The sequence below is a fragment of the Xiphophorus hellerii genome, chromosome 24 (genome assembly GCF_003331165.1).
Source record: "Xiphophorus hellerii strain 12219 chromosome 24, Xiphophorus_hellerii-4.1, whole genome shotgun sequence".
Classification (NCBI taxonomy): domain Eukaryota; kingdom Metazoa; phylum Chordata; class Actinopteri; order Cyprinodontiformes; family Poeciliidae; genus Xiphophorus; species Xiphophorus hellerii.
In genome coordinates, this window is record NC_045695.1 from 4,764,754 (window position 1) to 4,789,924 (window position 25,171).

General features: G+C 45.5%; 1 protein-coding gene across 4 annotated transcripts in view; it reads right to left on the bottom strand.

Moving 5' to 3' along the window:
- The window catches only part of unc80 (unc-80 homolog (C. elegans)), a 52,451-nt gene that overhangs the window by 2,535 nt on the left and 24,745 nt on the right, over positions 1–25,171 (bottom strand). The window contains exons 33-66 of one of the 4 annotated variants that reach the window (XM_032556361.1): positions 24,929–25,110; positions 23,650–23,781; positions 23,488–23,520; positions 21,775–21,961; positions 21,564–21,692; positions 21,051–21,194; positions 17,495–17,595; positions 17,216–17,302; positions 16,959–17,142; positions 16,782–16,876; positions 16,575–16,664; positions 10,562–10,663; positions 10,303–10,483; positions 9,971–10,236; positions 9,768–9,902; positions 9,539–9,677; positions 8,941–9,037; positions 8,703–8,873; positions 8,535–8,627; positions 8,226–8,444; positions 7,903–8,133; positions 6,558–6,681; positions 6,106–6,231; positions 5,903–6,026; positions 5,629–5,835; positions 5,309–5,493; positions 5,053–5,218; positions 4,794–4,973; positions 4,466–4,613; positions 3,170–3,226; positions 2,224–2,305; positions 1,455–1,560; positions 1,219–1,239; positions 781–974 (exon numbers count right to left, since the gene is read on the bottom strand). In XM_032556361.1, coding sequence (XP_032412252.1) covers positions 781–974; positions 1,219–1,239; positions 1,455–1,560; positions 2,224–2,305; positions 3,170–3,226; positions 4,466–4,613; positions 4,794–4,973; positions 5,053–5,218; positions 5,309–5,493; positions 5,629–5,835; positions 5,903–6,026; positions 6,106–6,231; positions 6,558–6,681; positions 7,903–8,133; positions 8,226–8,444; positions 8,535–8,627; positions 8,703–8,873; positions 8,941–9,037; positions 9,539–9,677; positions 9,768–9,902; positions 9,971–10,236; positions 10,303–10,483; positions 10,562–10,663; positions 16,575–16,664; positions 16,782–16,876; positions 16,959–17,142; positions 17,216–17,302; positions 17,495–17,595; positions 21,051–21,194; positions 21,564–21,692; positions 21,775–21,961; positions 23,488–23,520; positions 23,650–23,781; positions 24,929–25,110 — 4,718 coding nt within the window. Of the gene's footprint in view, positions 1–780; positions 975–1,144; positions 1,240–1,454; positions 1,561–2,223; positions 2,306–3,169; positions 3,227–4,465; positions 4,614–4,793; positions 4,974–5,052; positions 5,219–5,308; positions 5,494–5,628; positions 5,836–5,902; positions 6,027–6,105; positions 6,232–6,557; positions 6,682–7,902; positions 8,134–8,225; positions 8,445–8,534; positions 8,628–8,702; positions 8,874–8,940; positions 9,038–9,538; positions 9,678–9,767; positions 9,903–9,970; positions 10,237–10,302; positions 10,484–10,561; positions 10,664–16,574; positions 16,665–16,781; positions 16,877–16,958; positions 17,143–17,215; positions 17,303–17,494; positions 17,596–21,050; positions 21,195–21,563; positions 21,696–21,774; positions 21,962–23,487; positions 23,521–23,649; positions 23,782–24,928; positions 25,111–25,171 lie in introns of those variants that run through there. The other 3 variants (XM_032556360.1, XM_032556364.1, XM_032556363.1) reach the window with 3 other exon arrangements.

A 25,171-nucleotide genomic window follows, 5' to 3' on the forward strand; every position in this document is an offset into this window, starting at 1 on the left:
TAGCATTTTAAGTTAACCTACATAGAAAATGGAGTTTAACCAAACTAGCTTAAAAAAAAAATAAATAAAATAAATTAAACTTAATTTGGACAACTTAAAACAAAAAAAAAAACTAAAACAAAAATTTAAGTACAAAATAAAGTAAGACAGAATACAATTTAATGAAAAGAAAATTACATAAGACGAGTTAAAATCAATTTCAGTTTAAATAATATTAAAACTGAAACTACGTAATAAAAATAACTTGCAGTAAAAATATATTAGAAAAAATTTAATATTCAGTAATGTGGTTTTAATTTTTAATTAAGAGACGTAAGGATAAAATAAATCAAAATTTAGAGATTTTAAAAATTAGAATATAATACAAAAAACACAAATAACATCTAATATTAAATAGATATATGAAAAATATAAAACAGAGGTACAAATATGCAAATATAACAGATTAAGCATTAAACTGTACCAGAACAGATTTTTTTTAACATAAAGAGGTGAACAGATTATTAAGTAGGAAAGTGTACTAATTTAATATTTAAAGAGACAAATAACGCATTTATTTTATGGCACCTTTAAAATAAGAACAATAACATTATTAAATCTTGATTTTATTGAATTGTTGCTAACTAGAGGTCACTCAGAGCGACCTTTAACAGGAAACTTGTTGACTCTACTGTAGTGAACAAAACCAGATCGCTAAAGGATTTCCTGGTTACTAGGAGACTGTTTTCACTGATCCAATGTAAACAGGAAGCTGTGAATCTAACCAGTGTTCATTTCTACCTGGATGCTGACCGGCCCGTGCAGGTCGGCTGTGACGGTGGCAGACGGCACCTCCAGGGTGGGGGACTTGGACGGAGCCGGGCTGGCCTTCCTGCCCTCACCTGAGGGGTCTGTGGCGCCCGGAGCCCCCTGTTGGGCCCCCTGCTGACCTTGAGTCTCAGTGAAGGTCACAGACCTCTTCTGGTCTCCGTGCGCTGAGGGAACACACAATGGTGGTTAGAAGCCTAAAACTCAGCAGCTAGTGCCTGGCTAACACTGTAGTGGAGGCTCAGGGAGGGGATTTGGGGGGGCGAGGTGCAGGGGGGAGGGAGTAGCTGAGGGGGATACTGGGTGGGGAGCAAGACAGACATGCAGAGCGCCCTACTGGATAAGGTTGCAGATATAAAGGGGGCAGGCCGTTGCAGGGTGGAGAGGAAGGGGTTAACGGCTGGGTCTCACCTTCACAGTCCAATAAAGTTTCTTTATTTCGAAACATAAGGCATGAGACAGAACAAAGTGACAGAGTCAGTGTGGTGGCAGGCGGTACAACACACAGCTGTGGAACAAAGAGGACGGGAGGACGGCTCTGCTACACACACTACGCTTTGGGTTTGGCCCGCTGACTCAGCACAGCAACAGGACTATCAGAATCATCTGAATTATCTAGAAACAGGAAACAGAAAACCTCCCGTTACCCAGAGGTTTGTTCTTGGGCTGGATGCTCCTGCGAGTGGTGGAGAGTCTGGCTCCAGAACGGCCTCGCGGTTCAGTCTTCGGAATGGACAGCAGGGGGCGCCGCAGCTGCAGGAAGACAGAAATCACTTCCAGTCAGGTGGAGCTCCTCTCCATCCACAGGCCAAACCTTTCAACACAAAACCCGGCTGAATCTGTCGCCTGTGCTGCTGTGAACACACAGCTGTCATTTATTAGCAATCTAATAAGTGATTAGGTTGCCAACACTCCATTGCAGCAAATGGAGTGTAACAGATCAGTGAGAACTGGCCATAATGAAATGCAATGTTAGCTAGCAGAGCAGGCTAATGCTAATATTTCTCTGCATACTCGGTCAAATAAAAAATAACTGTTGTTTGTAATGACTCAAAATAAACAAAGTGGTAAAAGAAAAGATAAAAAAGCTAGTTATGAGGAATTGCCAAAGACAACAAAGTGTGTAGGTGCTAACCATTAGCATTAGCTCTGAAATAACATCTTATACTGGAAAAAACATTGTTATAGATTAAATGGTAATCACATCTGAACACTGAGAGGAAAGCAATACCTCAATAAAATATGGCCTGACCTAAGAGAGCATGCCAACACTTCACATTAATGTTATGGACGTCTTCATTTTGATAAACGGTTAAACATAAAACCTCTAAAGTGACAGTTGGCCATGTTTCCCATTGGTAAATTTTCCCCCAGTAGCTAGTCCGGCAGCTTAGCTTTCCCAAGGGATGTCCGTACCTGCCTGAGTCCGCGCTTTCTTCCTAACGGCGGCTGGATCAGGAGGTTCTGCTGGCCAGGCTCACTTTGCACGCTGGCAACCCTGGTTCAGTCAACCGGACCAGACACACACGCACAAATGTAGGAAACACACACAAACATATCAGTGCAGCGGGGCCCCAAAAACACCCGAGCGTTCGCTCCCCGAAACCCACCTCTGGGTTGACACAAGATGCTAAACTACTCATCACAACACACACGGTATGCTACAGAACACCAAACCACAGAGCAGGAAAAGAAACAAGTGCTGCTAACGCTTCAGACACCAAAACACAACAGGGGGTAGTGGGGGCTGGAGCAGCAACGCTTCTTACACCAATTTACCAACAGGTGAGGGGTATTTTTTGGATGGGTTTTAAATAAAAGTAGAAGAAAAGTGGAGCAAGAGCAAAGTGTTGGCGAGTTGTTGCCGCCCCAGTTCCCCCGTTGCCCCTACAGATTGGTATCCACGACAGGACGCCCAATTTGATCAGCAAGAAGCCGGTTAGACACGGAAACAGTATGAGACACCATGGCACCGATGGAGGAAGGCTGACTTGTTGAGATGGCACATCGACTGGAGAGACCCACAGCTAACAGGAGGAGCAGGCTCCAGTGGGGGGCGCTCTGTAGTTCGGGAAGTGTGAGGAGTACGGGGGGGTGAAGGGGGCCTGGTTAGGATAGCAACAAGATGAGCTGAGAAGATGAGGGTCAGTGTGGAGCTCAAAGGGGAGGTGAAGGGGAAACAAGGCTGGACCCACACAGAAAGAGTAGGAGACAGGAGAGTGGAGAGGGGCGATTTGATTGGATGTGGATGAGTGATCGACGGCCGGCAGAGGAGGCCGTCCCGAGGCCATGCCCCCTCCCAGTGGCAGACAGATGCAAAGAATGCACCGATGGGACACACACAACGACTGGGCCACTGTACCTAGAGAGGTTACCCTCCTGTAGAAGGCCCTGGCACTCATCTAGCACATTGGGTTCACTGTAAAAAGGGGGCGGAGGGAGGGGGGAGAGTGGGAGTTCAGGGAGTGTAGTTGAGATCCATTACCCCTCCCCCCTGAGACCCTTTATGTCTAGGACGGAAAGCCGGGGCCAAACAAAAACCAAAACCAAAGCTGGAGCAGACTTTTAAAATCAGCTGAGTTAAAGCAATATTAGAAATCAACAGATATATACACAGAAAAATATGACTGTGGGTGTGGGGTATGATTGGGTTAAAGTCCTGCATGCTACATAAAGACGACCTGAATCTGCACTAACACAGAAATAAACTAACTGACCTAAAACATCAATCTGACACTTTTCTGCCTGTAATCTGGAATTTAAAATATTAGCTTTCACAGCTCCCACTGTCACTGACAGGCAAACTGGGGCAGAAGGATTTAAAACAATTCCCTCTGTTTGAAAACTGCACTTTGCATTTACTCAGGCTCTTGTTTAATGTTAGAATTTATTAAAACTTCAATATTTCTTCTTTTTGTCCCTCTAAAATATTGAATAAATCTTTAATTGTAACACCACTGGACATTGAAATGGACCACAAATCAATTCGTAGAAACGTTGTACTCTTGCCTCTGCATTACTAGCTAGACCATTAACATGCTAATTCTTAAATTTTTGTAAATACATCACTAGGCTATTAAATTTTAAAAAGTTTATCATTATTCTACTAAACTAACAGTTGACTGCATTGGAGACAGGTAAGTCTTAAAATAAATAATAAAGCATTTTATACACTTACTAATGTTAAATGTAAGTATATAGCTTCAGTACTGTTAAAGATATAAACTACTAAGACTTTATTTATATTGGTTAAAAGGGTAAAAATTATAAGTAAAGCATCATATTGATCCATGGCTGGAGTGAACGAAGTGATTAAAGCCTCTAACATTACGATGCTAATGTTAGAAGCTACCGTGCTAACGCTAACATTGTGGCATTCCACAAGAATGTGGTTTGGGACTCCTGTTGACATAAGACTTAAAGAACTGGTGACAAACTTTGTCACCAAATTTAACTTTCCTGCTATTATTTTCATTATGCGTTTTTAAGTTGAAACAATTAATGTGTTTCTTTTTTTCTCAGATTAATTCAGGCTTCATTTAAGGAAAAATATATCTTATTTGAATTTAAGCAGGATGTAAGAAAATGTGGTTAAGTTTCAAAGCTAACTCTTCAGTCTACGGCGTGGTTTTTGTTGTGTGTGTGTCTGGGACGCTACCTTTGGCTGGGCAGCATGGTGGTGCGGGGGTTCTCGGGCTGCGCGGCCGCTGAGCCGGTGGCGTGGCTGGAGAAACGCCGCTGTGACATCACTCTGGGGAGGAAGGCCTCGTGTTCGCTCACAACGCTGGGAATACTCATGGAGTCATCTACAGCAAAGGGAGGGTAGAATAGTGAGATGACACCTAACGAAAAACAAGTTTGGAAAGAAACGGTGGCCGACGTTGACTATCATATTGTAATAAGTGACTTTTTTTCAGGGAACAGTTTGGATAAACTTTTCACTCTAACGATAAATGCCCATCCCAGTTGAAAGTATTATTTCTGACTCTCTTCGTCGTCCTCGTCGGTGCGGCTCAGCGTGTCCTGCGATGGTTGCCGTGACGGCTGGCTGTCCTGCTCCCACACGGTGCCGGTTCCTGTGTTGGAGCGCGACATTGTGGCCAGACTGAGCCGGTAGGCCGACGTGGAGGTGCCAACTGTGCTGATTGACGTCTTCCCTTGGTATGCTGTTGGAACGGAGACCAAGTTCAGAGTTAAGAGACCAGACCATCAGTAGAGGAATGTGCTGCGGTTCGGTTATCTGACCAGAGCCGCTGTGGACTGCCTCTTTGAGGATCTTGAGTTCGTTGTTGAACTCTGCAAACAGCGAGCTCTTGCAGAGAGGCCTGGGGATGAAACGGCGCTCCAGCTGGTCGGCGATGTGGTGCCGTGCCGTGATCTCCTCCTGGGAGTCGGCCGGCTGGGTCAGCAACTGCACGACACGTGAAGAATCAGCATCAGGTCCGCTACGGTTAAAAACACTAGGTGGACCTAAAACCACTGATGGATGTAGCTTTGTTACCTTGCATTGTATGAAGGGTCTCAGGAGGACGAAAATAGGGATACGACTTCGCACAATGAAGTCGATGAAGTCCCAGAAAGCCAAGCCTCCCACCTTCCTCAGAGCCATCTCTTTAACCTGCAGACTCAGGCGGTACCATTGGTTTCCCAACGAGCGCTCGAAGCAAACCAACACCACCTTGAGAGCTGTGGAGGGTGGAGCCAGGTTATTGCACAAATCGTAATAAAACTAGAGCTGTCAGCGTTAACAGAGTCGGAGTGTGATTACTCCGATTAAAGGCTTTGATTGAAGGCGAAGTGCTTTCCAGCTCCCAGTCGTACCGAGGTATGCGGCCTGGCTGGTGGACTCTGCCAGGCCCTCCCTGCGCAGGTCCTTCCCAGTGTCTCCGGGCGTGGAGCAGTGAGCCGGAGATGCGTCCAGCATGAAGTTCTTGGTGCGGGAGGTGGAGATGATCCGAGGGGGCAGCAGGATGTTGATGACCGTCTGGAGGAGCAGGAATATCTCCGGCTGCTCAAGGTGGGGGCTGTCTGCAACACAACAGAACGTTAGGAAGCTGTAAAATAAAGAGTGAGTTTAGTGATTTAGTGTTGCTACCTTTGCTTCCAGAGCCCACCGTCAGAACGAAAGGAATGAGCAGGTTGAGAAGCATCCCCTCTCGCCTCTCCTGATTGGTGAACGGTGAGATCACATGACTGAGAGGGAAGTCGTCCTTCAAGGCCTGACGGGGAGAAAAAATCTGCTTAAAGACACGGGGGGGGGTGTTTAGATGAGTCAGCTGAATTTGTAATGAGCCGCACCTGAATCTGCAGAGCCACCAGGCGGACAACGGCCGTGCTGAAGGGAAGCGGAGGAGAGAGGTACGGGCTGAGGTGGAGGAGCGGCAGGCCGTCCGCCACGCTGGAGGGGCCGACCACACCCATCACCTGGTGACAAAGGTCAGCACTAGACGTCTACTTTTCTTTCAAACAGGTGAATCTGGTGACAAAATAATGTTCAGCTTCCACTTTTTGGTGCTTCTCTGTGTCATAAAGGCTTTTACTACAATCACTGGAAACCCCAAACTACTTTGAAAGCAACCAATTCACAACAACCAGCAGGGACTTTATCCTGCTTGCCAAGCATTCTGACATTAGCCTGGTGTGGAGAGCTTTAGATAGTAATACTTTCTGCAATGGCATTTAGCAAAAAAGTAATAACTGGTTGAAATACTCCTGAATAATTGGGTTTGTGACTGTTTGTGCTTTCATACCAGGTTGACGCAGACGTTAATCAGCGACCGAAGGTGTGGGAGGAAGGAGATGATTGGCTGGCGCTGGAGGGTCAGACAGATCCCCTCAATCAGATTACTGGCCGCCTCCCATTCCACTTGTCTCCTGGAAAACCACGTAGTTCCACCCCATGACAAAAGAAGAGCACATGAAAGCCCCACAGGAAACTCCTCTAAAGGGTCTTATTTCTAAATCTCCAATGAAACTATCTAAAAGGACTAATATCCAAGCATAAAACAAAGCATAAGTTCACTTACCACGCCATTAAACAGTGTTTTTTTTGTTTTGTTATTTTAGTTTAAAAAAAACTACGTGTGGACATAAAATGTAGCAAAGCTTAAAAACAGCGGCAGCTCCAGTAGTAAACAGACATCTCAGATCAGTGTTCCCTCTGTTCATCTAACCTGCTTTCCTCTTGTAATTCATCCTCAAGGTGACGTCAGTCATCAAAACCACAAAAAACAAAAAACATTCAGTGGAATCTAAAAATAAAACTGTGTAGGGAATTTTCTTTTCTTTCTTTCCCATCTGCTTGCTCATGTTTCTTTTTTTTTTTTTACTGTCTTTCCTTCTTTAAAAATGACATCTTTTATTTTTTAATTAATCTAAGGTGACCATGGTAACCAACTGCTTCACTGGCCGACAAATGGTTGCCGTCTCTGCTTTCATTGGTGCGTTGAGTTGTAGCTCAGATTTAGGGTTCACTGCAGCTTTAGCAAGATGTTAGCCATCATCCCGCTAGCAATGAGAGTCGAATTCAGACACGTTGCTATGGAGACAGTCTCTATTGAATGTATGTGTCTGGCTACACTACAGTGGTGGGAACCATTAGCCAAAAAGTTAGTAGCGATAACACTAACTTTAAATAAAGTGCTAATAAAGCACTAATCATAAACATTTGTTTTGCTAATGCTAAAGTGCTACACCAACATGGTATTTAGAGGAAGCCAATGCTAAAGTGCTAAACCAATGTGCTATTTAGTGGAAGCTAATGCTAAAGCACTAAATCAACATGGTATTAAGTGGAAGCTAATACTAAAGTGCTAAACCAAAATGGTATATAGTGTAATGTGTTATCTTCAGAGTGGACACACCCCTCTGCAAAGAGGGAACACTGCCACTGGTCCACTGTGTGTGTGTTAGTCCACAAGTCGTCACACAACTGAACGCCTCACACTCAGCCAGCACAGAAACACACCAGAAGCCACAAAGACAGCTGGATGGACAACAGCGCCGAGAAGCTGCCTAGCTACTGCACACACCACAGCACCAGCGTCACAGCACGACACAGCCACCACAGAGAAGGGAGTCCGGGGTTCAACAGACCTGGTGCACAGTGCCTGTGGGCGAGCGCACCTGAGCGTGGGCATCTTGTGGATCTTGTTGAACATGCGGTCCAGCCTCTTGAGGATGAGGATGAGGGCGGGGCGCACAGCTTCAGACGACCAGTCGGTGATGGGCAGCATCTCCATGATGTAGCGCCGGAGGCCTCGGCTCTCCATGGTCAGGGTGTCGTAGGGCGCTAGCTTGAGCAGGGCGTGGGCGATCTCCGCTAACCTGATGAGAAAAAGAAAAAAAACACGTACAAACACCTGAAAAACATCCGTTGCCTGTCGAGTGCTGTGACCAGGCGCTGGGAGGCGCTCTACCTCATGTGGGACTTGATGTCCAGCAGCTCCAGGGCAGTGACGCGCGGCTCCCCGGCAATGTTCTGCAGGATCTTGAGGCGGGGTCCGCAGTGTTTGTAAAACTCGGTGCAAATGTTTAGGAGGGACTCTCGCGGGCGGCGAAACTCCTCCCTAGCAAGGCGCTCGTCCAGCTCCTCCCTCGGCATGCCTTGGCCCTCCTCCAGCAGGTGCAGGTTGTCCCTGGGAACACACACACACACACACACACACACCTTCATTCAATCCTCTTCCTCTTGGGAATGGATTTAGGAATACCAGATCCACCGTCACCTGGTGTTGACGCCTCCGGACATGGCGTGGTTGGCGGTGGTGCCCCCCTTGTGTCCCTGGTCACAGCGAGATATTTGCGGGGCGGTCATTGGTCTGCAGATGGAAACATTTCCAGGCACTGAATGCAAAGACTAAAACCTTCAAAGCTGCTACTGCTGGAAGCCAAACCTGGTGAGGGCCTCGGAGCTGTACAGCAGGGCCTGCAGGGATGTTGCCATGGCAGCAATGGCAGCGATCTCGTCCCTGGCCGCGGACGCAGACTCCATTGTTGCCGTGTTGCTCTTGAGCTTCTGAAGGAAGCAGGGAACCAGCGCTTCCAGAACCATCAGCATCTGAAGGCTAACCAGAGACCTGCATCAGGGCCTGTCTGCTGTAGGGAACCAAAGAAGATGTGGCTTTAGTTTACCTCCTGAAGGACTCGGGCGCGTAGGCGACCACCGTCACACACAGCTTGATGGCCTCACTGATGGAGAAGGCCAGATCTTCATTACCGTAGCAGAAGTCTGGAGGGACAGAGAGCAAAAGGTTGGACACTGAATGACAGGCAACGGTCTGTTGGTGAGACCTGCACAGGGCAACTCCGGTCTCCATGGAAACACTCCGGAGTTATCCAAGCTCTACCATCCGCAAGTTTCACTTCAAGGAAGGAAAGGCTGAATGAAGAAAGTCATGGAGGAAGGACACAAGAAATGAAAGAAAGGAAAGAATGAAAATGCAATGAAAGAAGAATGGAAGGAGGAATGGAAAGAAGGACGCTTTGACACAATGTACCTAGTTTACGTTGTGTTTGTGTCCATTTTAAATGAATACAGTCAGTGATAATGGAAGGATGAAGACAGCATCGAGGGAAACGATGCATATAAAACATTCTCCATGTGGTTTTTCTGCTAATCCTCCAGCATCTACTTCCAGACGTTTCCAGGCTGTGCAGGAACCCTGACTGGTTTATGGTGAACCCTGGCTGTAGTTGGAGACCTGGTGGGTGTGTGGTGGTGAGGTTTTACCCAGAGAGCGCAGCGGTTTCTCTGACTGGACCAGCTCCAGAGCGTCCAGAGCGTCCTGCGTCTCCCCCTCCAGAGACACCAGCAGGTCAAACAGACACTGGGCCGACACGCCTTTAGACAGGCCGGTGCTGGTGCTGGTCTGGGAGGGTTCAAGGGGGATCGGGTCAGAGCGTTAGGGCAGGCACACGTCACAGGCTGAGGGAGTTTCAGGGACTTTATCGGCTCTTACGGTGAACTCCAGCAGGGGTGCGACGCTGGCAAACAGCTGGAGGATGAAGGGCTTTCTGTGGAGGATGTAGAACTGCCTGCAGCAGAACTCAATGCCCTGCCGCAGCAACGGGTTGCTCTCATAGTCCGCATAGACCTGCAACAGAACCAGAGCAGAACCGTCACTCTGCATAGGCGCAGCCGCTTGGGTCAGCGGTGGTGTACCTGCAGCATGGTGGGCAGGATCCACTGGTAGCCGCTCAGAGAGAACAGGTGGTTGAAGTGGACGGCCGTGTTGATGGCGGTGGCGGTGTACTGGCGCAGCAGCGAGCTGTCCTCGGGGTGCAGCAGCAGCGCCCCGTTGAACACGTTGAGGAACAGCATCATCTCGTCCCCCCAGGGGTACTCACTGGGCATGCCCAGGAACATCTCCTCCAGCAGCTTGATCCACAGCACCTTGTGGAGGGTGTCCAGGCCGAACAGCTCCTTACCTGGACGGACCACAACGTTGACGTCGCCGTAGCAACACCTGCCGCACTAATAGACGTCTGACTCACCCTGAGGCTCGTTGAAGAGGGAGAACTCTGCGTCGATGGCGGTGCGGGGGAAGGAGGGCAGGCGCAGCAGGTCCTCCTGCAGCAGCGACACGTGGGACTGCTTGTGCACCGCCGGCATGCGCTGCGTTAGCGAGATCAGGAACAGCACCCGGCCGACCTCCTCCAGCTTCCGGGTGAACACCTGAGCGGGCGGCACACGGTGGTTCAGGATCTACTGGGGGGGGGGGTCACAGGAGGAGTTTGGGCCTGGAGCCGCTACCTGTTTCTGGATCAGCTCCTGTCCTTTCTCAGGCAGCATGTGGACCAGGTTGAGCTGAGGGGAGACGGAGCGCCGGAACGGGTAGATGTCCCTGACGTAGGTCTGACGGAGCAAAACGGGCAACAGGAAGTAGATCAGGAATGTAAAAAACTAAAAAACCCACAAATACTTGAGACCTCCTCTAAAAAGCATTATATATATACCTGAAATACATATATAAGTATACCTGAATATGTATTAACATTCACAGTGGTAGCAGTCTTAGCATTAGCACAGAAGCTAACATCTACAGTCTTCAGCGTCAAAGAAAATAAACGGAAACTGTAACTAGAGGTCGTTTCTGTCTGATTACCAGTTCTTTACACTAATCTCTCCACAAAAAGATTTTCAGCTAATCGCAAGTCAATGGGAAAATAAATAAATTGGCTCACTTTTAACTTCATGCAAAGGGTTGAATTAACATAAATTAACATTTTCTTGCCTAAAATACAATAATATATCATTCCTGTAGTTGGTCATTTATAGATTCATTAATTTTATTTTATTTTTTTGCATTACTGACTAACAGATAGAACTAGAAAATTTCTGAAGAAATTTAAACGGGGCCTGCCAAAGTGTGCCTGTCGGTTGGCACACTTCGTGGGCGTTCTGATGCTACAAATTAGCATCAATGCTAAAGTAAGCTACAATGTACTCAATAGCATGTGGAGATTGACAAACATGTTGAGTAACATGGACTTATGCCATTCAGTATGTTGAAATTAGTGTACAAGTTAAAATGAGCCAAACTGCTAACATTAGCCAAAATGCTGTCAGTAGCATGTGGAGCATCACTCCATTCAGTGTACTAAGCATGGCTAATAAATAAGAAAAATAGCTAAAAGCTTCTTTTAGGGAAAAGGCTAATGCTAATGGGGGCAATGAAATGCAAAGGTTTGTGCTAACATTAATTTACTGTCTTGCGCACCTGAGAGAAAAAAGATAGTAAAGGCTAATATTAGTTAGCACTACCCTGAGAGGAATATTTAGGCTTTTCTTTAGAAATTCTTTTACAAAACTTAACGCGGTGTCACTGTTGCTCCCCGTGATTAAGCTCATAATTACAACCCTCTGTACTGAATGGCTCTCTGATAGCAGACGGTGTCCATAAACAAGTTTACTAAATATTGTATAATAACTGAAAACAGAGATGTAACTTCTATCATGAATATAGATTAGCCAAAAACCCTCCAAATTACAATGAAATACTTCTACTTCTGGTGGGCGACGGAAGTAACACCCTTAATCGTTTCCCCAGTAAGCCTCCCAGGAATAAGGTTGATAGAATGTTCAATTCCAATGGTATCAATGACATCAGCGGTTATGACGACACTCTATGACACCACAAAGGAGTCTCTCTCTTGAATGTAGCTCGCAGACAGAGTTTTCTCAGACCTGTTCCACAGTTCTATCGCGACAGATCACTCTTCAGAGCAAGTTCGAAATTAATTGAAACAAGCGGGATATCGATTCCAGATATTACACGCCTTTCAGAGAAGCAAGAATTTACCAGAACATCGACATGAAGCAACAACAGATTGTTTGTGAACATGAAGCTTTTCCAGCTGAGCTTTCATGGGTCGACATGATGGACCTCAACATCCAAGTCGACTTCGACGAAGTCATTTCTTTTGAAGATGACAGCGACAGCCCCATTAAGCCGGAAGATGAATCAGCAGAGATTCAGGGGGAATCAGGTCCTTCTGGCAACTTTGAGAGTCCAACATCATTGGAAGTCAAGCAGGAAACAACTCCCTCTGCTGGCTTCGAGATCACCCCCTCAGTGGAAGTTGTGGAAGAAACAAGCCAACACGTCATCGATCTCGCAAAGCAGGTAGACGATCTTAAAAAAGAGTTGCAGAGTAAGATTTTTGATCTCCATGAGGAAAGAGACCGAAGGATTGCATATCAGGCTGAAGTCAAATCACATCAGGAGGAGATTCAAAAACTGCAAAATATGGTAGTAAAAGAACATCACCTGCGAGTCAAACGTGAACAAGAAAGAAACGTGCCAGAGATTAAAGATGTGTCAAAGGTTTCTTGCTCTTCCAAAGTTACAGCCGACAAGAGCATCCTTCAACAGCTGGATTATTTCAAGAGGGAGGCTGAAAAATATGCCTCCCGCAACAAAGGTCTGATAGAAGTCATGGTTGAAGAGTACAGAGTGAGACTTAAATACGAGGAGCAGCTCAAAAGTCACACAGAGCAAGCTTCCAAATTCAAAGCCCAGGAGGAAACGGTGAAATCTCTGCAGGGTCAGGTTGCAGACCTGAAGGTGAAGTTAAAACTTGCTCTGGAAAACAACCGTCCTAGAGTCTCCACCCAACCAGAGGTCCCCCTGCAAATAGAAGGCTCCCTACGACCAGAGGAGTTCAAAGAAAGACAGACCTCCAATCTATCAGGGAGGTCTAATGAAATACAGACCTCCCATCAACCAGGGAGGTACGAGGAAAGACAGACCTCCCATCAACCAGGGAGGTACGAGGAAAGACAGACCTCCAATCTGTCAGGGAGGTCTAACGAAATACAGACCTCCAATCAACCAGGGAGGGACGAGGAAAGACAGACCTCCAATCTATCAGGGAGGTCTAGCAAAATACAGGCCTCCCATCAACCAGGGAGGTACGAGGAAAGACAGACCTCCCATCAACCAGGGAGGTACGAGGAAAGACAGACCTCCAATCTATCAGGGAGGTCTAACGAAATACAGACCTCCAATCAACCAGGGAGGGACGAGGAAAGACAGACCTCCAATCTATCAGGGAGGTCTAACGAAATACAGACCTCCCATCAACCAGGGAGGTACGAGGAAAGACAGACCTCCAATCTATCAGGGAGGTCTAACGAAATACAGACCTCCAATCAACTAGGGAGGTCTAACGAAAGACAGACCTCCCATCAACCAGGGAGGTACGAGGAAAGACAGACCTCCAATCTATCAGGGAGGTCTAACGAAATACAGACCTCCAATCAATCAGGGAGGTCTAACGAAATACAGACCTCCAATCAACCAGGGGTCTCCATGCATAGCGTGGCTCGGCCTTTGCACCGACCCACACCCAGGTTGCAATCAGAGGAGTCCACGCAAAGCCAAACCTCCACACAAACATGGAGGTCAGAGGAAAGACAGACGTCCATGCGACCAACCTCCACTGGTTGCATGAAGGGGCTTCATGTTGGCGTTGGCGTGAAGGCCAATCTATGCCCGGCTCGGCCTTTACGCCGACCCACCCCCAGGTGGCACTAACCTAGGTCACTATCCAAACCTAGGTTTTGCTAACACTCGGCATTAATTGCTTGATTAATTGATCTCTCTAAATTGTCCTAAGGTGTGAATGTGTGTGTGCAAGGATAAGTGTGTTAGATGATGGATGGATGAATATTTGTTAAAAGTGTCTGACAGTAGAATATGAAACAGAGAATCTGCGAAAATGCATCTAGCTCTGCTACTGTCCAGAAACAACCAATCAGAACCAAAAGGCAAACCTTTGGTTCTGATTGGTTTCTAATGTGTTGAATGTGTCTCAGCACATTCAACGCATTAGACTACTAGTGTACTGCAGCTACACAATTGGCAGAAAAACACCCTAATATTATATCATCATTGTTTATAATGATTTAGAAAACAAAATGCTGTACAGGTTTGTCAAAACTATTTCGACCCACATTAGAACTTTGCATTGATTTCCTTCATTTTAGTAGCTGCGATTTTGCCTAATCCACACATTTTCAATAACCCCAAACAATACTAGCCTATTCCTAACCCTAACCCTATCTAAAACTTAATTAGCATCTTACCTCTAAATGTTACCCCTGACCCAAAGCAATGAGTCCATCATATTAGGACCTAAGCCTGGTCCTAATATGATGGAACTAATGCAGTGTTTCTCAATTCCGGTCCTCAGGCCCCCCTGCCCTGCATGTTTCAGGTGTTCCCCTTCTGCCACACACCTGGATTGAATCTGTGGGTGATTAACATGCTACTGCAGTACTTGATGACTGCAGAAGAGGTCATGCTGTTCTGGAACAGCTGTTCTGAAACAGAGACACATCTAAAACATGCAGAGCAGGGGGTTTAAGGACTGGAATTGAGAAGCACTAACCTAATGTGACACTGGACATATAATGGTGTGTTCACACCAAATGCGGTTTGACCGTCAGGCGCAGCTGGTTTGCATTCAAAGTCTATGTGGAGGCGCGTCGAGGGCCGTTGCGTCGCGCTTCAAGCCTCTGGAGCGGCGCGATTTGAACCATTTGGAGCGTTTGACAAATCTAGCGCATCCAACGCTTCACATAGACTTTGAATATAAACCAGACTCGCCTGACGCTCAAAACGTATTTGATGTTAATGCACCATTAAAATGTTCAGTTCCACTGGTAACAATGACATCAGCAGTGATGACATCACTCTTTGATGCAACAAATGAATCTCTCTCTTGAGTGTAGAACACAGGCTGTTTTTCAGACCTGTTCCTGTTTCAGAGTTATAAGTTATGAATCTTTTCCAGGAGTATTGTTAAAATGATTTGAAGGCACAGAATCAGCCCAGTACAGCTTCACATTCTCAGGTTAGAGAGACTCACCTGGTATAAAGTTAATTTTTCGGTACTGGAATCACACCGAAGATAAATTAGTTTAATCAAAGTATGTCATGAATATGTGTGTATGTACTCCATCTTAAGTCCAGAGCACACTAGATTTTTGTTGCTTTTGCCACCACTTGATGATATGCATATAAGATGTAACATAAACAGCACCATTCAGAGATGCGATGAGTTTATAGCAGTTCTTCCACCATGTCTGTAGTTCTGACGTTCTGCCATCACTGTGGTTCTAAAGAGCAGCTCAGAGAGGCAGACTAAATTCTGTCTATTTTGGGTCTAACTGACACTGTTTTGTGTGACTGACTTTTGTTTTGAGTTAAATTTGGCTCGTTTTTTGTTAATTATGTCGCCACAGTTACTCGAAATGCCAACAAAAGTAATAGCTCCCCTCACGGGATTGAGCCGCACGTTTTGATATATATATTGTGAGGGGCCACGCAGCGGTACAAGCCGCATTAACGGTAGTAGGAGGCAGCAGTTATTTTGAGGTGTAGAACAATAGAGGCCTGCCATGCAATGTATAGGGATTCTATCCCTATGCATTGCTATACCAAAAATGTGCTTAATCAGAGGTTTTGTTTTCTACAGAATGTGAACCAGGTGAGGTTAAAGCTGCCTGTAGAGTTCTGGCAGAACAGATTTACAGACTAAGTTTTTTTTTTTTAATCTTAAACGCAAAAGGTTTGTGTTTTTGTACATTTCGACCTATTTACTGCTATGAGTGTGTTGGCCTTTTGGTAAATCAATTTTTTAAGAGTCTACATACTCTAGTTAATGATTAATTAGTCAACAATTATTTCAATAATCACAATGAATCATTTCAGCTCTGACTTACACATAAGATCATTATTGTTATTTCACAAAACAAAAACTTCATTGTTGATCTGGGTATCAGTTTAACTCGCAGAAATTATGTCATCACATTATTTTGTTAAATTATTTATGTCAACAACTATTGTAACTCGTCAGAATCTGTTGTAGTGACAAAAGCGAAACGAACCAAAGACTTAAATAAATTAACTTGAACTAAATTAGTTTCTGTTGAACCTGTTTGTCCTGCAAAATGCATTCAGGAGATTATCTTAAGTTTTTCTGTTTAGATAAGCAGAACTAAATACAGTCAGCTAATGTTGGTTCCTCTAACTGGAGCTAACAAAGATTATGATGTTTGCAGATGATGCTGTGAGATATGTTAAAGTAGGGAGAATAGTAATGTCTCCTACATTAATCTGTCTCTTCCTTAATGTAGGAGACAGACTAATCTGACTGTCTCTAAGATGGACATTAATCTGTGTCCTACAGATTAATGTTGAGAAACTAAAACAAAAAGGTAAAACAAAACAACTCATTTAGTCTGGTCCAAGCTGCACCTTGTTGTAGTGAATGAGGTTCCATCTCTTGTCCATGAGGAAATAGTGAGCCGATCTGGCCTCAGGAATGTTGAAGAACTCAAGACACTCCTGGTGGGAAGAAGATGGACAAAGCTAACGTCCCCTTCACATGATCCCAACTGTTCTTTCAGCAAAGTTATAGTTCTATCTGTGTGTGGACCACAGGAGGCAGTGCTGGGTGTTTACCTTCAGCAGAGCGTCAAACTGGGTGTCTTCATGGACCGGCAGCTGGGTGGGGATGTCGCACTCGTTCTGGCCGTGCACCACCAGCGTTTTGGTTCCTAAAAACCAAAAGACACGAGCTTACAGCAGACGCTGCTGGTTCTGTATTATGTAGTGAGGGTGAAAGGTCGGCCTGCTGACCTGGCATGGAGGCAGTGACCAGCAGTTTGACCTCACATTGCTCCTTCTTCATGGTCTGCTTCAGGTCTTTGAAGAAGAGCCCCTCCACGTAGCCCACCACCTCCCACAGGAAGGTCAGCGTGGCAGAGATGGCGTCCATGCCCCACTCGCACGGCGTCCGCACAAAGTACATGATCAGCCCCACCTGGAGGCACAGCCTGGGTCAGGAACCGGGACCTGAGCAGCAAACACACTCAGGAGGGTGGGAGTTATCTCACCAGGTAGTTAAAGAGGATGTGGGAGGTCTGAGCGGGCAGATCGCCGATGTTCAGCAGCAGCTTCCTCAGCATGTAGATCAGCTCATCCTGGAGACACAGCAGCAGCTTGGAAAACTCACACTGCATCCGTTAATGCAGAACAAGAAATCCCTTTTACATTCTCTGCTGATGTATAGTGAAGAGTTTGGCTTTTTGTTGTTGTTGCTGCTTTTATGTCATGAAAACCTTTTATTTTTGCTTAAAAATCATAAAAATGCGTCTTAAAAACAGCTCTCTCACCTGTCTGTTGCTCACGGTGAGTTTTTCCAAGAAGTGGCGGAGAACCAGAGCGGGATCTTCAATAAGGCAGTTCCAGAGGATCTGCTGTGCAACAGCACTCACTGAAACCAACAGTAAGAGGCGAGTCAATGGTCAATTATTCAAATTAGAACCTTTGGATGGCTAGATATAAATACTTCATTAATCAGCAGGATGCTTCTCTAGAATAAGAGAATAAGAGTAATACAGTCATTTTGTTTTGGGAAAATAATAAACCAAACAGAATTTCGGATCTGCGGTCACTAGGCAGAGTTTGAGTAGAAAGTGGTCTGAATACCTGCAGCATTAAACAATGTGGATTCTAGTAATGTGTTGGTGAGCCAATTATATTTTGAGTTGTGGCCCTTTCAAGACGACTAAACCATAAAAATAGGTGTTGTTCTAAAGGTTTATTGAATTTAGGCTTCTGTTCTATCATAGATTTGTCAGCCATTTTGAGTGTTAGCCGGCAGCAGTGTTGGCCCCAGGGATAGCACAGCAGTGTTAGCTGTGTTAACGCTAAAGCACTAATCATAAACATTGGTTCTGTTATTCCTAAAGCCCTACACAAACAAAATATTTAGCTAATGCTATAGCGCTAAAGTCAACCATCTTGACACCCACCATGTGTCAGGGACACAACGTGTATTATATCGCCATCTACAGGTCAAATTTATTATTGGCCACCAAGCTAAACAGTTGAACTTCAGGAAGTGATTATTTGGATCAGGCATTTCACTCATTTAGTTTTATAGTTGTTGAGTTTCGCTAACGCGGTTGCTAATTTTGTGCTAACTACTGTACAGTTTGGATCAGAATGCAGCTGTATGTCAGTTCTGTCTCCTCTCTTCACTGGAAATTATATCTGCCCTTGAAAGACTACAACCCGCTATCACCAATTTAATTTTGACATTATCACTTACATGTTCTATAATGTCCCTAGATATTGTATTTATATCTTTTTCTCTGCTGACTGTGTTTTATTTTCTGATGTGTAAACACTCTTTACCACATTCACAATAAGAGCATGAATATAAACGTCTAACTACTTGAATTCTTAATAGTTAACTGTAACATCAACATACGGTCAAACTTTATAGAAGTGAAAGTTTACAAAACAGACAAGTAAATTAGCACTTTGGAATTGATCTGAAAAGTTAGGAAGTTATGTGCGCTAAATAGTTTCAAAGCTAGCTAAAACGCTAAAGCGCTAAAAGCACGGAACTCAGCCTTCAAGTCTGGCGACAAGGAGGCACTGAGGACAGCGAGAGCCAACTTGAACCGTGCTATCAGGTTAGCAAAGCGAACCCACAGTCGAAAAATACAGGAGTTCTTCCACGACACCAGCAACACCAGAAGTATGTGGCAAGGCATAAAGGCGATCACAGATTACAATCCATCCTCCCCCCCAGTGGGTGAAGTTGATGCCGACTTTCTAAATGGACTCAATAACTTCTTTGGGAGGTTCGAGGCACTGAACAGTACTCCGGCAAAGAAAACTGTTCCCCACCAGGAAGAGGAGGCACTCTGCCTGGACACAGCCGATGTGTTGAAGACCCTGAAAAGAGTCAACCCACGGAAGGCCCCAGGCCCCGACAACATACCTGGGCGGGTGTTCAGGGAATGCGCAGGTCAGCTGGCTGGTGTCCTAACAGACATTTTTAACACCTCACTGGACCAAGCCACAGTGCCAGCCTGTCTCAAAACTGCCTCCATCATTCCGGTGCCAAAGAAACCTCAAGTCACCTCTTTCAACGATTACCGGCCTGTGGCACTGACTCCCATCATGATGAAGTGCTTTGAAAGGCTGGTAAAAGAACACATCGTCTCCAGACTCCCCTCCACATTCGACCCGTTCCAGTTTGCCTACCGCCGAAACCGCTCCATTGAGGACGCTATCTCCTCTGCCCTACACCTGAGCCTGGCTCACCTGGAGGAGAAGAACACTCATGTGCGGATGTTGTTCCTGGACTTCAGCTCAGCGTTCAACACAATCATCCCACAGCATCTGGCAGGAAAACTGGAACACCTGGGCTTCAGCACCCCCCTGCGCAACTGGCTGCTAGACTTCCTCACCGACAGACCTCAGTCAGTCCGGATCGGACAACACACCTCCGATGTCATCACCCTCAGCACAGGCTCCCCTCAGGGCTGCGTCCTGAGCCCTCTGCTGTTCACTCTGATGACACACGACTGCGTCCCCAGGTTCGCCACCAACCACATCGTGAAGTTCGCGGACGACACAACGGTGGTGGGCCTCATCAGAGACGACAACGACCTGGACTACAGAGAGGAGGTGGAGCAGCTGGTGGACTGGTGCAGAGACAACAGCCTGATCCTGAACGTTGACAAGACGAAGGAGATGATCGTCGACTTCAGGAAGAACCGGCCCAGCCACGCTCCACTGCTCATCAACAGCTCGGCTGTGGAGGTGGTCAGCAGCACCAAATTCCTGGGGGTGCACATCACTAACGACCTCACCTGGACTGTGAACACCACGTCTCTGGCCAAGAGGGCACAGAAACGTTTGTATTTCCTGCGGAGGATGAGAAGAGCACACCTGCCCCCGCCCATCCTCAAGACGTTCTACAGAAGCACCATAGAGAGCATTCTGACCAGCTGCCTCTCTGTGTGGTGTGGAAGCTGCAGCGCCTCCGACTGGAAGAACGTGAGGAGAGTGGTGCGGACAGCAGGGAGGATCATCGGGGCCCCCCTTCCCTCCATTCAGGACATTTCATCCCAGCGCTGCGTGTCCCGAGGCCGAAACATCATCAGTGACCCCTCACACCCCCACCATGGACTGTTCTCCCTGCTGCCCTCTGGAAAGAGGTTCCGCAGCATCCGGTGCAGGACCACCAGGTTCCGAAACAGCTTTTTCCCACTTGCCATCAGACTGCTGAACTCTTAACTGGACTGCACTTAAAATCTGGTCTCCACTTTATACCTTGCACATGTACAGAGCTAAATAACTTATATTTTACTGTCATTACTGCACTTTATATTCTATATTTATATTTATATTCATATTTTATACTGTATTTTATTTTATTCTGGAGTAACCTCACAACATTGAAAGCTCAAAACATTGTCCTGAGCCATATGCAACGAAATTTCGTTCTGTATTCACCCTGTGCATGCAAAATGACAATAAAGTCAGTCTAAGTCTAAGTCTAAGTCTAAGAAAAAGTTAGCTCTGATATTAGTAAACTAGCTGATATCAGAGCTAACTCTGATGTTAGGTAGCTCTGGTTGATGCTATTTCTGCTAGCACCGACCAGTAGCTAACAACAATAATGAACTTTATGAACTCTCTGGACTGAGAAAGCTGTGTAAAAGTAGAAGTGCCTCCACTGTGGCCCAAATCCAGACTACCTCTGGATTTGGGCCACATTTCGCCCAGGCTTGATGAGCGCTAAAGGACTTGGGCCTACAGAGGGTTCTTGTCTGGGTGTCTGGTGCCTATCTCCAGAGATCCGTGGATAAAATATTAAATAAGATTAATAATAGTAATAATAATACTGTCTAATTTTTAACCTACCAGCCACGCCGTCCTCTCTGACTTCTCCATCTTCCATGAGGTGGACTATTGGTAAGACTGCAGCACAGATGCATGCTGGGAAGACAGCTTGAGGAGGCTGAAGCATGTGGTGTGTGGGAGTGTGATCTGTTGTGTTTTCTTCATCTTTAAAACAACAAACCAGTGAAAGTTAGAACACGGCTGTGCCACATGTTCTAGACCAGGGGTCTCAAACTCCAGGCCTCGAGGGCCGCAGTCCTGCAGTTTTTAGATATGCCACAGGTACAAAACACTGGAATGAAATGGGTTAATTACCTCCTCCTTGTGTAGATCAGTTCTCCAGAGCCTTAATGACCTAATTATTCTGTTCAGGTGTGCTGCAGCTGAGGCACATCTAAAAGTTGCAGGACTGTGGCCCTCGAGGACTGGAGTTTGAGACCCCTGTTCTAGACTTATTCCTTTGTGCTCATGTTAAATTTTAACATACTAGACCTCATCATGACTTCATAACCCTGTCGTCTAGTATCTCTCTACCTTCAGCGCTGGCCATGGAGCGGACGGACCAGACGGAGCCTCGGCGGAATGAGTAGTTCCTGTGGGAGTTGCTGGAGGCGCAGGACGGGCTGACGGAGAGGCGGCGGGACGCCAGGTTCACCACTTCTTCTGCTGGCGGGACCAAAGAGAGAAACAACAGGCCGTCAGAGAGCGGAACGCGGCCTGGAGGTGAGCTGGGCGACAGCCCCACCTTCCTCCTCTTGCTCTGGCGGGGGGCTGCAGGTGGGCTCGTAGCAGGCCTCCTGGGCCACAGGGATGGCCGTGATGATGCTGGCCTCGCGTCCCAGCCGCCGCTTCTCCTCCTCCTGCTGCAGGTTCTTCAGGATGTGCTCGGCCCGCTGGTGGGAGCGCGACACGGCCCGAGCAGAGAACGATTTCTAAACACAAGAGAGAGGGGCCGGAGAACGTTCAAACCCCCCACCCAGGAAGGCGAACATGGCTTTCTTCAGGAGAAGTTCTCGGTTTCAACGACAGAACAGTAACTTTCCTCCAGTGAGCTCCTCTGAACACCCAGGGTAAAGAGCTAAAGCCCAATTATTCAAACTTTGCCAACTGGAGACACTTTAAAATCTTTTTTCATCTCACAGTCACTGAACGTACCGCAGCTAAACGGCTAGCTGAAGGCAGCACCAGCAGGTGGAAGTTATTACTGCATAAAAAGCCTGAATATTAACCATCTTTAATATCAATAAAGAGACTAATTTGATAATGCTATACTTTTAAAAACTTTGAAAACTGATCTCCTCTTCCTGTCACATTAATAACCCAAACCGCTCCACCTCTTCATCTGTCTTCCCCTGCTTCTGGAAAATAAGCATCCCCACGGCATGATGCTGCCACCATCGTGTGTAACATCAAGGATGGTGTGATCAGTGTTAGTTTCTCACTACAAGTAGCCAGAGGTGGATAGTAGCTAGTAATTGCATTTACTTGAGTAACTCTTAGGGGACAAAACTACTTTAGGTGGGCTTCACTGTACTTTTTACTTTTACTTGAGAACTTTTATTGTGAAGTATTGCGATTTTCTGGGTACGCCACTCTGTTAGAATGAAGAACAAACATGTTTTGACCAAAAATGAACCTGACACAGAGAACACACCTAAAGTTTGCCAAAGTGAGACCTCTTGTTTCTACAAAGTCTTTGCTATTCTAATGTTACTTTCGGTGCGTTTCAGAGCATTTTGTGGTCAAGTGATTATACAACAAACACCACAGGTAATTTTTTACTTTGTTAAAAAAAAAAATATATGTATATATATACAGTATATACATACACTATCTACTATAAGCTTTGGTAATAAATAGAAATAAACTGATTTAGAAGTGTTTTTCTGCTTAAGATTTGCTAGCTATTTGCATATTTCTTTCCATTTTGGTCTTTAAAATACCAGAATTTGCACATAGCATTTTAGTTTTGTCTATTTCATACTTCTACTTGAGTAAAAATACATTGAAGAAGTGATGCTCACCCTTGCTCTATCCTATCCCCCCCTGCTGACAGTACTGGTTAGTCCAGTTGTGGACTGTTCTGGCAGGTTTGCACCATAAACATGGGAGCATCTCTGGTCTCAGAGGCTGAAACTGGGAGAAAGTTACTGTATCCTTCAAAATGCTTATGTGTATCTAAGTACGGTCCTCTCAACACATGGTACGGTCAACATTCAGCCATTCTCAGTCGATGGGAGCATGCACGAACAGCACAACGGTCAACAGTCGGTACGCCTGATGCATGCTGTCATTTTTCACTCGTCTCGCAGTCAAAGCAAGTGCTGGAAGACTTTTTTTTTCCCCCAAATGATGAAAGATGCAGCACAAGATCGGGACCGCCTCCCCTCATGATTATCCTCGATCTGACTTCACAAGATGCATCAGCGCAAACACTCGGACAGAGATACCAACTTACTATGGTATGGACTGACTGAATTAATGTGGGGAACTAAAAACAAAGACAGTTCATAGATCAAAATTATAGTATATGATTTGTGCTGGCAGGTCGTCATCAGAACCAAAAGAGTTTGGTTAAAATAGTGCATTAAAGGATTGAAAGCAACCCCTTTGTGCGTACAGACTGGTCTTCGTTTATGGGGTCCTGGACGCTGCCGGTGGTCTGTGGCACCCAGGGCGGGTCGAAGATGGGGACGCAGGGCATGCCCAGGATGGGGGACGGCAGGGTGAAGTTGATGCTGGGCGGAGGGATCTGATGGGTGGAGAACAGGTTACAGTAACTAAGTACCAGCTTTAGGATTCTGAACGTTCTGAACATTGTTCAGAACAATGTTTGACACAGTAATACGTCTCAAACATTGTTCTGAAACTACTGAAATCAGTCATTTACAAACTGAAGAACCTGCTGATTCCATCTTAAAAAGAAAAACTAAAGATCAGAATTTATCATTTAGATCAGTGATTCATACTTTTCACCTATTTGGTGTAAAAAAAAAATTTATTTGAATTGTCTAAGTTTACGGTAATTTCTCTCTTGTTTTAGTGAGAAGGAGATATTACTTTGTCTGATTTTCTTATTCAAATAAAGATGTAATACACTAAAAAATTAACTAAAAAAGCCATAAAGTACTAAGTAACTAATATAACATTAAACATAAAACATAACATTAAAAATATTGTACCTATTGCTGGGACTCCACTAATGCTAAAACACAGAGAGAATATTAATAGTGGTCGATACACTTCTGCTAATCTGCATATGGCGAAGCTAAATTTGATTTAGCATTCCCACAATCTTTGAAAACGTTCTCCAAAAATATTTTTTCTGGAAGAATTTTAAATCAGTAAGCAATAAGAGTACATACTATGACGTAACACACGTCATTAAGATCTGGTATGGTAGAATGTAGCATGTTAGCATTAGCTTATACTAAATATCATGCTGGTGTAGCGTTTTAGTGGTGCAGGGAAACTACCCCACTAAACTACTAATGTTTAAGATTAGTGCTTTAGGGTTAGCACAGCTAAATCTTTAGTTAGCGGTGCCCACCACTGTTAAGATGATGGCATTAAAAAATTTTTTATTTCACTTCTACAACTGACTTGACATTTGACTTCACATAATATCTCTCACCACAAACCTATTTTTATGTTTACTTCAAAACACAGACAAATGTGTGAAAGAAACTAAACAAATGAATAAAAATGCAAAACTCATGACAGACCCATGACAGAAGCCCCAATGCCCAATTGAACTTGTATTAATTTGCAGGGTTTCCTCACCTATGACTTTGAAAATCATTGCTTTACATAGATTTTTGTAGTGTGTGAACAAGCTGCTCGATCATGAGTTGTACTCAGTTTTCCGCAGTGTGGTCGGCCCCAAAGTTGTCTCTTACTTTGAAGATCTGCTGGGCTCCCTCCTCCATGCGCGGCCACACCTGGTAGCGAAAACGCCACAGAGTGTAGAACTTCAAAATGGAGTTGATGCGCTGACAGGCCTCCTGGTGCTGGAACTCCGCCATCATCATCTCGGTCACGGCGTCGGGGACTTTGACGGCACAAAGGAGAAACATGGCGGCTGGAGGCGATTCAAGGGGGTGGAGGTGAGGAACGGGTGGAAATAGGAAATGTTGATAATA